Source organism: Balaenoptera musculus, chromosome 14, assembly GCF_009873245.2.
Source record: "Balaenoptera musculus isolate JJ_BM4_2016_0621 chromosome 14, mBalMus1.pri.v3, whole genome shotgun sequence".
NCBI classification, from domain to species: domain Eukaryota; kingdom Metazoa; phylum Chordata; class Mammalia; order Artiodactyla; family Balaenopteridae; genus Balaenoptera; species Balaenoptera musculus.
The window spans coordinates 48,817,715-48,834,139 of NC_045798.1; the positions used below are offsets into that span (position 1 = coordinate 48,817,715).

Sequence of the window (16,425 nt, forward strand, 5' to 3'; positions counted from 1 at the left end):
ACTCTAGCCACATTTTTTAGATGGGTGTCTCTCCTTTTAAATGGAATAAAGTCCTTTCCTTTCATCTATCTTGCCTCTGTTTTTTCCACTTCATCACTCGTACTAAAAACATCCATTATTCTTACGAGATGTCCTATGTAAGTATTCACTAATATCAACATTGACACTAGGTGAAAGTATCAGTAGATTATTCCTAGTACAGTTAATCTTCAGTAATCTTCCGTTCCAGTCCTGTTTAGGGAGTCAATATGCACAGTCAAAAGAGCACACACTTTGGAACAGGACAAACCTAAGCTGGAGTAGCTCTACCACTAATTAGCAGTGCAATCTTAAATCATTTAATTTCCCTGAGCCTCTGTTTCTCTGGCATTCATGTGGAATGTTATGACAGGATTTAAGAATTCACTGTGAGAACTGGATGAGATAGGTGCTTAGGTTGCCCACAAAATGCCTGGCACACTAGGAAGTCAATCAATGTTAGCTTTAAATCTTACCTGACACTGTCCATCATCACTGTTAATTAACAGATTTGTAAATGATACACAGTGTCAGCTATTCTTTTTCTCCTCTTCCAGGGCAAAGGCAGAGTTTGGTCAAGTTTAGGGATGGAATTGATTCACTGGGACACGGTGACTGTTCTTGCCTGAAGGGCAATATAATCTAGGCACAGGATGGAAGAAAATGCAAGAATTGAAATGGTAAGAATCCTGGGAAAAAAAATTTCATCAGCTCCTGAACAAAACATTAGTTTAGTGTGAATTATATAATTTCAGGCTTATCCCTTTGAGCCTCCAAATATTCTTACGGATATTAAACAATATGGATACATATTTTTCAAAGTAAACAATGTTTCCTTGCTTTCTTACCTGATATTCTATATATGATTTAGTAATTTTCAGGTAAAGCTGTATGATCATTTTGAAAGTAAGTTTTGTAATAAACTTAAATAAAAAATAAAATCCTGTTGTAATAGCTAAACAAATTCTTGTTGAGTTCATTGACTTGACTCCATTAAGATACATGGTATTAGATTGTGCATAACTATTTTTCTGACAATTTATCCCTCAAGTGTTATGATTTTGCTAATGCTGTATTAGCCTTCTATATTTAAATCAGACCATCATTCCTAAATGTGACCAACGCATATTCCTCCAGCAGTCCTCCAAATCCTGTTCTCAATGTATTATAAAATAGGAAATACTCATTAAGAACCAAGAAGAGTAAAGGAAGAGTATGTGAGTTCTAAGTGGGGGTCTATGGATACAGTAAGAGTCTTAAAGCACGATCATTCTCAAAGTGCAAGGCTTTTGTCAGGTATGCCCCAGACTAATGAGGGGACTGTGTAAGAGGCTTTTGAAGACAATTAATGTGAATAAATTACATGAGGTTTTATAGAATTTCTAAACTCCTACCTCAAAACTGTTATCAAAAAGGTTGTGTGAAAAAATATATATTATTAACCATGTCATATAAGTGAAAAATGGTGAAATTAGTGGGAGAGGTTATGAATTTCATAATGAATAAAAGTTCTTATGCTTGGAAAAGGAGAAACATTCGCAGTTAATTAAGTAAGAATAAACCCAGAGGAGCAATGAAAAATGACAGCAATTTGTGATTATGTTTTTAAACCAAAATTATGAAATATCACATGTATATTTCACATCAAATCATGGTAGAAAATATGGATCATTTTAAGAATAAATTTTAAACATGGAAATTTGATCACATCTCTTTTATAAATGATATATTAAGCATTTAATATTTTGATAAATTTTAAGTACTTACTTTAAACAGTCAAGTTTGTGGTCAAAAACATTCTTTTCCTTTTGTTTTTCTTCTAAGTCTTTGTTCAATTGATTTATTTTTGCATGATAAATAATTGTTTTTCTTTTAGTGGTCTCTATTTCTTTAAAAGTTATTGAGCATTTATCCTGAAAAGAAAAATTCAGGAATATTTTAAGTACTAGGATTTTCAAATCCTTGCAATTTAGAAACACAAATACTTTTGGCCATGTGAACAATTAAAAGCAAAGAGTAACCTCTTATCAATGTAAGTAACAACTTAGGTTTGTGTTCTCTTCTCTTACATCTGATGAGGTTTTCTAAAAGATGGGTTATAACTATGTATTCTCTCTCCCCGCCCTTCCTCTCCCTCCCTCTCTACCCTGCACTAACTTGTCTCCCCTCCCACACACATACATGCACAACTGAAAGGCATGTCATGTCTTTTAAGATGCCAGCATGTGGTCACGGGTTATCAAACATGTACACTAAAGGGAGGCAAGAATATATATTGTTCTGATGTTTAAGAAAAAGAAGTCAATGTTTAATACCAGCACAATTCCCCAAGGCTGGCCAGTCCAATTCCAGATTGGAGATTTGATTTTGTATCGATTTTTTCATGATCCCTTCGTAACTGTTGGTGTTGATGTTGACGGACTGATTGACTGACTGGGTGACTGACTTACTGAAGGTTGTTTTTCCCCACATCTCGCACTGCTTCTAGCTGGTGCGGCTCTCCCAGTGGATTTCAGTCTCAGCTGCTCCCGTTGCTCCTGTTTTCCTCCAGTTTTCCCCATGTGCTTTCTAATTCTTTCTCTACTCTTACAGATTTCAAGAAGAATGAATTGCTAATCTTTTATACTTATTTTCCTACAAAAATCTTGTTTGTCCAAGATTTGGAAAATTGAGTACTGTATTTGAATTTTCATATCATCCCTTCTTTTCTTTTTTTTTTCTGGAACTTCTGGAACTCTTCTACTAATAAATGGGGTTTTTTTGGTTGGTTTGTTTGTTTGGTACCAGAAGGTAGTTGAGATGGCTGACAAAGATTCTTCAGTAGGCCTACTAGGATATTATGTTATTTCTGGGAGAAAAATTCAACCAAACAAAAAGTGTGAGGAGGCACAAGTATGGGTAAAAATAAGTAGGAACAAGTCAGAGAGGATGGGCAATCATGGGTACAGCATGCTATCACTAAACCTGACTTTTCGTTCAGATTCCGTAACGCATGCCGTAATCTTCAATGATGATTTTCATGGGAAACTGAGATTTCAGAAGCAATGGTGTCAACAACTTAGACCATTCCAGCCAATTCAGCGATGCTGAAGGTGGTGCCAGAGGATTTTACACTAAGGGAAAGGAAGAGTGCAATTCCTGCAGACAGCAGTGAAAAGCAAAAAGTGTATTTTGACACCTTTCATAGGTACCATCAGTGAGTCTTTGGTAAATGTGAGCACCATATCCCCTTCCAGGCATCAAAAATATTAGAGATGTCCCCACAGTGTGAAAAGAAATTGTTAGATGCCACATGTCAATCAAGAGTATATATCAACATCTGCATATCTTGAGTGAGCAAAAGCTTGGGGACTCTAAGAACCATTTGTGAGTCTTGATGAATGCTCAGGTGTCACTAGAGCAAATGGGAATCGAGGCATAAACAGTACATTTATAATTCTTTGGCTAATTTTTTTTCTCTAGCCTGGTGACACAGGTTTCAGCAATTGTGAGGCTTTCCACCCAAAGACAGTTTCATGTCCAGACCCGGGAGGGTCTAGAAATCTAAAATGAAGTTAATTAACGTTTTACCATACAAGATTTTTCATTATCTCCTTATCTCAAAAATTTGAAAACCACATATTTTAAAAATATTAGATAATAAAAATTATATTCAGATTCTAAATTATTAATTTCAGATATTTTTAATATTTATTTAAGATTTAACAAATATTTTTATGTTATCTAAATACAGTATGTCCAGATTCCACACTTAAGATTTAACTTGGGGTTAAACATAAAATTCAGTAATACCGTTTAGCTTGGCCCATGATTGAAATGCTTACACACAGTAAAAGATAAAATTATTTGTCTAACTTAGGTTCTTAGAAGGTAGAAATGCTGCTGTAGTGTTGTTTATATACCAGTCAACATAATGAGGACTTAATAAATGCTACTAATGACGTTTGCAAGTTTCTTCGGGATGGGGTTCCATAGCATGACACACAAGGCATTTCTTCATCTAGGCATTGCCCGTCTCACTAGCTTCATATATTTGCACTCTTATAATAGGTGCCCTGCTCTCTGGTCATACCGAAGTGCTTGCAATTCCACAAACACATAGCATTCTCACATGATCTCCTTGCTTTGCAAACACAAGGTCTGTTTCGAAAAAGCCCTTACTTCATTTCTTCAGTTAAAATTTATATAATAATAATAATAATAATAATGCTAACAATAATAATAGAAACCGTTTGTTGAATGCTTCCAGTGCCAATTATTCTTTTAGTCTTTTTGTGTATATCATCTCTGTTCTCTAAACATCACGGCAAGGCAAATATTCAACCTTCAATTTCTCCATTAGTAATTATCATTCTTAGATATCACCTCCTCTGAAAAATCTTCCTGGATGCCCTTGATTCAGCTGCGTTTCCTCCTTCTTGACTCTTCCCACACCATTACACCATTGTCATGGCTCTGCTCACAATGTATTAAGGCTGTCTGTTTCCTTGTCTGATCCCCAGCAAGATGATGTGTTTCTTGAGTGAACCAACTTCTCCTTTTACTTCTCCAACTCCAGGAACTTCCAACAGTGTTTAAGACATTTTAAGTACTCAGTAGTAATTGGAAAGACAAATCAATTTGAAGGACAAACAACAAAAAAAGAACCCTTCTTCTCTAACCCTCAAACTCTTAGTAACTTCTATAATACGGAGCATACACACAAAGTATTCAGCCATGTTTTTCATTGGAATTTATTTGTATTTGTTAACCTTTGGCAATTTTTAGTTAATATTTTAGCAAATATTCAGATGTGGATATAAGAACTATGGTGGCATTCCACTGCAGTCTTGAACACATATGTTTTATCTTTTGTGACACATGTTACAAGTAATTTGTCATCAATAACAGGAATGTTTTGTTCCTGATTTTAATGGATTTATTTTTAATGTTTCATAATTAAGTATCATGTTTGCTGGAAAATACTGGTAGACACTATAACACATGTTATTAAGGTATGGATGTTTTCATTATATATCTAGACAGTTAAGAGGTTTTTTTAAATAAATCAGTGGCTTTCGAATTTTATCAAATATTTTAGGCTGTCTTTCACTTGTGTAAATGCAGTGAATTATATTAGTACACTTGTTTATGCTGAATCACCTTCACATTCTTCAAAGGAATCTTATTTTGTGAAGTATATTATTTTTAGCACATTGTAAAATTCAATTCACTGATATATTTAAGATTTTGTCATCTATGTTCATAAGTGAGATCACCTACAGATTACTTACTTATGCTAATATTTTTCAGTTATGGTTTCAGGGTTATATTTTTATAGAATAAATTTAGAAGCTTTCCACGTTTTCTTATGCTCTCTACCTGGTTTTTGTGGGGAGGCCTATAAAGCATCTGTGCTTGTTCTTGCCTTTATTGGTAGAGTTTAGACCAGTTTTATTGTTATTGATCCATTTTTGTTATTTTTTTCTCTTCACCCAGTTTTCATCATTTGTATTTTAAAAATAAATTATATACTTCATCAATATTTTAAAACAAATTGCTATGCAATTTCATATATAATTATGTCTCTTTTAATTTTTCTCATGGCACGTTCTTTTTGCCTTTCATAGATATGCCAAGTATTTTCAGTTCTTCTTACCAAAATAATTTATTGGTAATACCAAATTATAATGTTGGCCCATTCCATAAATTTTGCTTTATAGTTTATCATTAGTCACTTGTAATAAATGGTAATTTGCATTTCTAAATATTCCTTAACACAGAAGTAAATAAAGAAAATGTGATTTAAAAAATATTTCCAGTGGTCTACAAATTTTTTCTTTCTGCTATATTTTTTGTTATTGAGTTCTGATTTTACTTCACTGGGGTCAATAAAAGTAACCTGTATGATTTGACCAGTATAATGTAATGGTTAGGAGCAGAGCTTCTAGTGCCAGATACACTGAATCTCAACACCACCATTAACAAGCTGGGTGAAACTGAACAAGTTAATTAAAAACCAATGCATCAGATTCTTCAACTGTAGAATGGAGATAATAATAGCACACTCTTCATAGGGTTATCATGAAGATGAAATTAGTTAATAGGTCTGAGCACTTAGAACAATGCCTGACGTAAAAAACATGCAAAATATTAATATCTGTTATTATTATTATACATATTATTTTCCTTGGTAATTTTAAAAAGTATTTCTTTTGTGGCCCTTTAACTTTATTTAAAGTATATGATTACACCTCCATCTCATGGCCCACAAGCTGTCCACTAACAAATCATATTGGTGCTACCTTTAAAATATATCCAGAGGACTATCTCTACCTTCCCATATCCAATGATTCTCTAAAGTTAGAATGTTACATGTGAGGATTTTAAGGGAGCAAATATTTCTAAGTTGGAAAAAGCCCTGAAGTCCTTTGATATATAGCCATTTGTTCATGCTGCCTACATACCAGCTTGAGGGTAACATTTAGATGTCAGATATTAACAAATGTTTCAATCTGTACATTGGTCTCATGTTAGAAACATGGTACTATCTCAGACACTACAAATCCCTATCTCTACTTTGTAGGAAAGGTAACAGGAGGATACACTAGACCAGTGGGAAAGACACTATAAGAGAGAAAATGAAGACACAGAGACTGTGTGTGTGTGTGTGTGTGTGTGCGCGCACGCACGCATGTACGCGCCAATGTGCATGCATGCATGCAGAATCAATTTAGTGCAACCAATTAGAAATGAGAGACATCCACTTAAAATTAAATTTGCTGGCATAGTTTCCATTGAAATGAAAAGGCTGTAAATTCAAAATTATTTTTTGACATTAAATTTCTTACCTCAGTTTTTATTAATGCATGCTGGGTTTTCTTCCCCTTTCTTCGCAACTTTTTCTTTGTTTTCTCTACATTTCTTTTAACATATTCTTTCCTCTCAATTATTTCACCTAGTAACTATAGGACATTCAGAAATTAAGATGTGCAACATTTACAATCCAGTTATCTTGGTTTAGACCAGATAGTTCCCAAGCAACTATTTTAATAACAACAACATATAGTTTGGTATAACAGGAAAGGAATTCACCACACATGAATCACAAAAACATACTAGGATATCCATAATCCCAATATTCAATTTGAATTACCCAAGAAAATAAAAGTCTAATCAATTTTAGCTAAGTAACAAAAACTAATTAATTCACATAGAAATAATAAATTTTCCTCACAATATTTAAAATATTTTAACCAAAATTAAAACTCCAAATTTTCAGCAATCATTATAGAAAGTGTATGAAAACTTACTCTTTCCAGGAGTTTATGCTAAGTTAATAGTTCTTATGATTTATACACTATTAAAGAATAATAAAACAAAAATGATTACTGCACTACAAGAAGGTATAAAACAATGGCTATTATAAAATAAGAAAAAATAAAAGTCATTAATCTTTTCTGGAATTCATTATCATACTCAGATGATTACACTAAGGCTTTGATGCAATTAATAAACTCCTATCATTAATGTAAGGAGGAGCCATTATTAAAATCATTTATCTCACTAGGTGTTAGTACTGGTTATATATTCATTACATGAGCTCTAGGATAAGCATTTAGAAGCCCCGAGAAGTACACTCAGAATTTGCTGTTTCGTTTCCATGGTTTATGGCACTGTACAAGTGGCTTCATGCAGGTAGGCCCAAGTTTTCTCATGTCTATGTTACAGATAAACTCTCTCTTGCCTACTTCAGAGAGATGCTTTGAAGATCAAAATAAACATTTGTAATAGGAAAACTTTGAAAATCACAAAGTTTTTAAAATAATGAAATTTTGAAAATTATTAAAGACTAAGAATATAAAGTTACATCATCATTTGCAAAGAAAAAAAAACCCTGTTGCCAAAATGGCCCAAATGAATATACGTATGTCCTCCCTGTAGCCGAGGACAAGAATGTATAATTCCTACCACACCTTCTACTTCTCCAAAAGACTAATGATATGATGTATGCATATTTTTCTACTAAATTTTTCTTTGGGAAGGGCTTGTAATATCAGTCACTGTCATAAACCTGTTGTTTTGAAAATATTTTATCAACATTTGCTTTATTTTTCATCCTAGCTGTCTTAACTACATTTACATACATCAAAAATTTACCAAGAAAATGTCAAGATGCATTATATTCTATATTTGCGCAAACGTAGTTTTGGAATTTTATTAACAAGCAGTGAAGACTTTGAATTAAATTTACTACAGTGGGTAATCATACCAGATAAATCACTACTCACCCATTTGAAAACTGCTTTTCCTAAGTACTCTCTAAGATAAAGTGTGGGGTTCCAGGTAATAGCGTTAATAGTCTTGCTATATAATTCCACTGTAGATCAGTTGTGTGGTCATAAAATAGTTACTTATTTTGTCTATGCTTTTATGTCTTCCTATGTGAAATCATAATTTTCCAAATGATAATGTAAAATCGCATACATGATTTATTGACCTGAATATTCCTGTAGATTAGTTTCTGGATTAATTATAAATGCTTACATCAGTATGTTCTTTGTGGCAAGTTCTGATTTTTACAGCTTCTTCTTCTAGTTTAAGCAGTGGTATCTCCATTTCTGCCAGTGCTAAGGCATATATTGCTTTCTTTCTCATAAGATCCTGCTTCTCAAGTGCCTGTTCTTCTTGAAGGGAAAGCAGTCTTTTCTGTCAGCAAAGATTTTTTAAATGATTCATCGTTATTAATTACCTAAAAATTTATTGAGACTCTATCCTGTGCTGGTCAGTAATGTCTAAAAATCAAAACAATAAATGCCACCATAAAAAAGCAATAGGTACGAATATAGCATATTTAAAAAGAACAGAGGTAATATTACAAAAAATGAGAGAAAAAAATTTAATAGACAATAAAAATCAGATATCCTTAAGTAAGTACTGGAGGATAATAACGTTAGACGACACGTTAATGACAAATATTGAAATATATGTAATTCCTGCATTCTAAGACCAAATAAAACCAATAAACAAAAAGTTAATAACAAACTATTAAGCAAAAAGGACTGGAAGATTACGGAATTATTGGGCGTATCTACAGAGAGAAATAAATTAGGTAATTTGGCATTTTCAAGCATATAGAATTAGAGAGACACTGCTTTTATATGTTTGAAAGTATCAAAGTTCCCAATAGAAAAAAAAATCACAAAATATATGTTTGCTTCAAAGAGGAACAGAGGTGCAGATAATCTCAAATAATTTTTAAAATTAACACTGTCTTGTACTGTTTTGCCTCTTGATTTTATTCTTTTTATAGTAATGGTTTCAAATACTTATGTATTTCTGAAGGGGAGGCAGTCTACAAACATGCCAGGGTTCAGAACACCCAATCTAGGTCCCAAAGGATATGCAGGTGGTAGATAAAGATTTTTTAAAAAGTAAAATTGATTTTGCTAGTTATAATGCTTTAGTTTCAAAATCTTTATATAGAAATATCATAGCATGTTTTCTTTTCAGTCTTAAATAAAAGAGTCCAATTGAAAGACATTAAATGTAAAGAAAACATAACATCATCACAAAGGAAACTAAAGAGACACTTAGGAATAAGATCCCACTGCCCTTTTACTAGGCTGGCAGAAATTCCCATTAAACCACAAAATGCGATATGTGTATGAGAGGTCAGTTTCTTTATGCATGATCAGACACTGCTAGTCGTACACAGAGGGCAACTGTCATCAACTAAGGAGAGAAAACTGCTGGCTTGCAAACCAAGTAGTGAAAAGATGCCTCATTACAGGCAAATTTAAAATGTTACGTAAAATGCAAATTAAAGGAAGAATAAAATATTGAAACCAAATTGGGATTACCTGAATCATCATTCCACGAGCCACTTCACCTCGAGTGAGTTTTTTCAAGAATTCTTCTCTGCCCTATATATTATCAAATTTTTTAAAAAGGAGGTTTTATTTATAGAATATCAGAAAACATTTTAAGACAACTGCTAACATAAAATGCATTTTACTTAGGTTGAAAAGAAGAGTAAACTGCTCATTACAAATTGAGTGTTATAATTTTTTATAAATAAACCTGATGTTGTCTGAGGCAAAATTAGTAAGTGCTGCAAGACCAGGAAATAGAATACAGAATTTCCGTTCAATTCAGCTTGTATTTTATAATCCTGAACTAAAATACTGAAGTAGGAAAATCAAAAAGGAAAAACTAGATAGTCTTCGATCCTTCTTTTTAAAAACTATCTGTTTGTATTTAATACTATTTTCCAGAATGAACACATTCAATTTTGAAAGCAAGGTAAATTCAAGTTTAAAGTTTGCAAAATATAATCAGATTCTTCATTTGGCTAGAAAAATTTCTGTTTTTTTTCCTTTCTTATTTTTAAAAAATCATTTCTTGAAAGTTAGTGGGCAAAAAATATGTGGAAAAATCTTCTCTTTTGCTACTTGGATAGAGAGTCTTAAATTCTTCATAGTTGTACTTTATATTATCACACAACCAGATTTGGAAATAACTCAAAAATTTCCTTCTGCTTTTAGAATTACATCTTGGAACCTCTTATTGAGGGAGGAGCGGTCTTGGATTTAAGCTGTCCTCCATATTCAAAAGAGATGTATAGCTTTGTAAAGAACAACAGTGGAGGTTCAGAAATGTCTCTAAAATTCCTACTTCATTACTGAACCCCTCATCATATCACAGAGTCTACACAGACATTATAAAGAAACAAGTCAGTAAGTCTCTCCTACAACCCTTCCTTTTCTTAGTATAGCAACCCATCAAAATTACGCTCTCCTAGAGTAAAGAAAAGTAACTCCAAAGAAGGAAAGAGGAGATAAAGAAAGTATTATCTTTAAATATTACTTCACCTAAGGATATACCTATATCTAAAACCAATTTATACAATGATGTATTTTGATAATTTAAAAGAAATTAGTTGCCTTTTTTAAAAAAATAGATCTTTAAAGGAGTATAATTGCTTCACAATACTGTGTTAGTTTCCATTGTACAAAAAAGTGAATCAGCCATATGCATACATATATCCCCATGTCCCCTCCCTCTCGAGCCTCCCTCCCACCTTCCCTAATGTTACAAAAAATGAGAGAAAAAAATACAAAGCAAAGCACCGAGCTGATCTCCCTGTGCTATGCTGCTGCTTCCCACTAGCTAACTATTTTACATTCGGTAGTGTATATATGTCGATGCTACTCTCACGTCACCCCAGCTTCCCCCTCCCATCCCATATCCTCAAGTCCATTCTCTAGGTCTATGTCTTTATTCCTGCCCTGGCACTAGGTTCATCGGTACCAATTTTTTTTTTTTTAGATTCTATATATATGTGTTAGAATACGGTATTTGCTTTTCTCTTTCTGACTTACTTCATTCTGTATGACAGACGCTAGGTCCATCCACCTCACTACAAATAACTCAATTTTGCTTTTTATGGCTGAGTAATATTCCACTGTATGTATGTGCCACATCTTCTTTATCCATTCAACTGTTGATGATCATCTAGGTTGGTTCCCTGTCCTGGCTATTGTAAATAGCGCTGCAGTGAACATTGGGGTACATGTCTCCTTTTGAATTACGGTTTTCTCAGGGTATATGCCCAGTAGTGGCATTGCTGGGTCATATGGTAGTTCTATTTTTAGGTTTTTAAGGAACCTGCATACTGTTCTCCATAGTGGTTGTATCAATTTACATTCCCACCAAAAGTGCAAGAGGGTTCCCTGTTCTCCACACCCTCTCCAGCATTTATTGTTTCTAGATTTTTTGATAATGCCCATTCTGACTGGTGTGAGGTGATACCTCATTGCAGCTTTGATTTGCATTTCTCTAATAATTAGTGATGTTGAGCATCTTTTCATGTGCCTCTTGGCCATCTGTATGTCTTCTTTGGTAAAATGTCTATTTAGGTCTTCTGCCCATTTTTTAATTGGGTTGTTTGTTTTTTTGAGATTGAGCTGCATGAGCTGTTTGTATATTTTGGAGATTAATCCTTTGTCTGTTGTTTCGTTTGCAAATATTTTCTCCCATTCTGAGGGTTGTCTTTTCATCTTGTTTATGGTTTCCTTTGCTGTGCAAAAGCTTTGACGTTTCATTAGGTCCCATTTGTTTATTTTTGTTTTTATATCCATTACTCTAGGCGGCGGGTCAAAGAAGATCTTGCTGTGGTTTATGTCAGAGTGCTTTTCCTATGTTTCCCTCTAAGAGTTTTATAGTGTCTGGACTTACATTTAGGTCTCTAATCCATTTTGAGTTTATTTCTGTGTATGGTGTTAGGTAGTGTTCTAATTTCATTCTTTTACATGTAGCTGTCCAGTTTTCCAAGCACCACTTATTGAAGAGGCTGTCTTTTCTCCATTGTATGTTCTTGCCTCCTTTGTTGTAAATTAGGTGACCATATGTGCATGGGTTTATCTCTGGGCTTTCTATCCTGTTCCATTGATCTATATTTCTGTTTTTGTGCCAGTACCACACTGTGTTGATTACTGTTGCTTTGTAGTATAGTTTGAAGTCGGGGAGCCTGATTCCTCCAGCTCCATTTTTCTTTCTCAAGACTGCTTCGGCTACTGGGGGTCTTTTGTGTTTCCATATGAATTGTAAAATTTTTTGTTCTAATTCTGTGATGAATGCCATTGGTAGATGAATAGGGACTGCACTGAATCTGTAGATTGCTTTGGTAGTTGCCTCTTCTAACATGACAACACATACAGTGGTTTTATCAAATAAACATTTAATAATGGAGCCAAATTAAAAATGCCTCTACAGACTGGAAACCAATATACTGTATTCCAGAATAGCGTGTTACATTTGAACTTTGTCTGAAAGTAACTGAAAAATGTGTGTGTGTGTGTGTGTGTGTGTATCAAGGAGATGAGTTGGGAAATAGTAAGGCATGAAGCTGAAATGATAAACTATCAGCTTATACATAATCTTTAAAGGCATAGAAAGAAAATTAGTGAAGAATGTTAAGCAAGGTGTCTGTTGCAGAAAGGTCACTCTGGTTGCAATGGGGATTAGTTTGTGTTTCCTTAAAATTCATTCATTCATCCTTTGAAGTTTTTTTGTTTTTTTTAATTGTCAGTAAGAGAGAAATCTATTGTTTAAGTGAATTCAAGTCCTTGAACGTATATAAATTAACATCGTTCAAGAAGAACTTGTGAATATAAGGCCAATAAAAACTGTAGGCAGTATATGAGACATTATAATAAAATAGACCAGAAGTCTGAAGGTGCAAGAGTAAAATAATTGCATTTCTTTGAAAAGGGAAAGAGTCCCTTGAAATTTTGAAATCAGTATTTCTATACAAAACCAACTCAACCTATTACCAGTGGACAAATCTGCGCTCTCCATCAGAAAAACATCTGGAGTTTCACTCTTTCCTCTCAGGGAACTCTTTCAAGCTCTGTTTTCTACCATGTCCCAAACCTCTGTGACTCAGAGAGCAAGGTCAAATGACTGGTCACCAAAACGGAAAATAGCTGTTACTTACTGCTTGGGCTGCCAATTTAAACTTCCACCAGCCACAGGGAGTGTTTCCAGCCAGATGCTCAAGGCCTTCCCTCAGTACTACTGCCTTTCTGAAAGTTTGATCGGTGCACCAGGGCACTGGCAAACTGCTGGGAAGTTTACCAGTTCCTAGGAGAACTACTGACTAACCATGACCTTCAAAACATCCTAGAACATGCCAAAGGCTGATATAAGGTGATCTCTGATGGTCACAGGTCTCAGGCCACACAGTGAAATATCTGAGTGAGGTGACTTATTTGTCTTCCCGCCCTGTTGTCACAGGTAGCGTTCTCTGTAAAGCTGACTCTGAGGTGGGGTTTGGTATGCAGGATTCTTATTAAGGAGTGCACCTGGAATCAACTCCTGTTGGACTGGAGCGGGGAACAGTGGGAAGATAGGGAGAGGATCAAGGACTGAGCAGAAACATAGGCTGAGCTGCAAAGCAGCCCAGCAACAACCTCAGTCAGCTCCATGGGGAGTCCTGGAGCAAGAACGGGCCTTCGGCTTTGCCCCAAGTCAGACCAAAGTGGCAAGGCTACTCCTCTATTTATCAGTCGTTGGATATGAGCTGTCCCAGGAAGGGGAATGACCTTAAGCAAAGTGACTTAACTGATTCCTGAAGTAGAATCTGGGCAGTTATGTCCACTAAACAATACATATATATGTCATGAATCCCCTTGATAAAACTACTATTAGTGCTACTAAGACTCATGACTGAAGTATTATTACCTGCCTACTATGTAGAGTTACCTTTTTTCAACTTCATAATGAAATCCATGAAATCGCTATTATTGTCCCCTTTTGCAAATGGGAAAACTGGGACAGATTATATAAATTGCCAAAAAGCAAAAAGCTAGCACACATTGGAAGCAGGATGCTAATCCACACTGAGAGCCCAGGGACTTTATCTCATTGACTTAGGATTTCAGTGACACCTGGATACCTAGGACCCTTCAACGTGAGTGGAATATTTAGTGTAGAGCCTTCTGACTCTCATGTCCTTGCAAAGCCTGCCTTTCCATGAGACTTTCCAGGCAATAGGATTCTCAGATTCTGTAACTCAGCCGCCTATTCCACAGATAGAGGAATGGAACCGAGACTTTGTGTTCAAGAGGTGTCAATCTGCCAGTGATGCCATAGCTGGTTCTCAAACAGAATCTGCTAAGAAGGTTATGAACACTGGGGATATGCTGCTTTTTTAATTCTGCAACTCTATGACATAAATCACAGCAAGATACTTTTTGACCCACCTCCTAGAGAAATAGAACTAAAAACAAAAATAAACAAAGGGGACCTAATGAAACTTAAAAGCTTTTACACAGCAAAGGAAACTATAAACAAGATGAAAAGACAACCGTCAGAATGGGAGAAAATATTTGCAAATGAAACAACAGACAAAGGATTAATCTCCAAAATTAACAAGCAGCTAATGCAGCTCAATAACAAAAAAACAAACAACCCAATCCAAAAATGGACAGAAGACCTAAGTAGACTTTTCTCCAGAGAAGATATACAGATTGCCAACAAACACATGAAAGGATGCTCAACATCACTAATCATTAGACAGATGCAAATCAAAACTACAATGAGATATCACCTCACACCAGTCAGAATGGCCATCATGAAAAAATCTACAAAGAATAAATGCTGGAGAGGGTGTGGAGAAAAGGAAACCTTCTTGCACTGTTGGTGGGAATGTAAATTGATACAGCCACTATGGAGAACAGTATGGAGGTTCCTTAAAAAACTAAAAATAGAACTACCATATGACCCAGCAATCCCACTACTGGGCATATACCCTGAGAAAACCAAAATTCAAAAAGAGTCATGTACCACAATGTTCATCGCAGCTCTATTTACAATAGCCAGGACATGGAAGCAACCTAAGTGTCCATCGACAGATGAATGGATAAAGAAGATGTTGCACATATATACAATGGAATATTACTCAGCCATAAAAAGAAACGAAACTGAGTTATTTGTAGTGAGATGGATGGACCTAGAGTCTGTCATACAGAGTGAAGTCAGAAAGAGAAAAACAAATACCATATGCTAACATATATATATGGAATCTAAAAAAAAAAAAATGGTTATGAAGAACCTAGGGGCAGGACAGGAATAAAGATGCAGACATAGAGGATGGACTTGAGGACACGGGGAGGGGGAAGGGTAAGCTGGGACAAAGTGAGAGAGTGGCATGGACATATATACACTACCAAATGTAAAACAGATAGCTAGTGGGAAGCAGCCACATAGCACAGGGAGATCAGCTCGGTGCTTTGTGTCCACCTAGAGGGGTGGGATAGGGAGGGTGGGAGGGAGACACAAGAGGGAGGAGATATGGCGATATATGTATATGTATAGCTGATTCACTTTGTTATAAAGCAGAAACTAACACAGCATTGTAAAGCAATTATACTCCAATAAAGATGCTAAAAAAAAAAACCTGTGGTCTTCTTAGGAAAACACTGATTGCACTATCATTGAAAACATTCAAGAAGAGAGGCTGGACAATGACAAAGAGCTACAGTAGTTGTATAAAGATTTCTGGATTTAATCATATAAGTACCACTTTTGAGAATTTGCTGTATCCCAGGCAATTTCCTAGAATGTTTTATATATACAGGCAGCCCTCATCTTGTAGGATGCCATGCTTATTGAAACTTGTGCCTGTGGGGACCGTGCAAAATAGGAACATGGCTCAGATATGTACAAGTTTCAGCTAACTTGATGCTGTGCAAAGTGAGGGCTGCCTGTGTGTATGTGTGTGTGTGCTTGCGCATGCACGCATCTGTATGTAAGTGAATCATGTCCATTTAGTGACCTAGCTGCAGTTATCCACATTCAAAGATGAGAAAACTAAGACCATAGATGTCATGGCATTTGCCCCATGACTAACATTCAACAAGT

The 16,425-nt window shown here is 35.1% G+C and overlaps 1 protein-coding gene across 1 annotated transcript in view; it reads right to left on the reverse strand.

The window, feature by feature from the left end:
• Positions 1-16,425, reverse strand: part of CCDC178 (coiled-coil domain containing 178) — a 365,246-nt gene that overhangs the window by 236,690 nt on the left and 112,131 nt on the right. Inside the window, exons 13-16 of the mRNA XM_036874296.1 lie at positions 9,861-9,923; positions 8,545-8,706; positions 6,849-6,962; positions 1,786-1,931 (exon numbers count right to left, since the gene is read on the reverse strand). Coding sequence (XP_036730191.1) covers positions 1,786-1,931; positions 6,849-6,962; positions 8,545-8,706; positions 9,861-9,923 — 485 coding nt within the window. The remainder of the gene's footprint in view (positions 1-1,785; positions 1,932-6,848; positions 6,963-8,544; positions 8,707-9,860; positions 9,924-16,425) is intronic.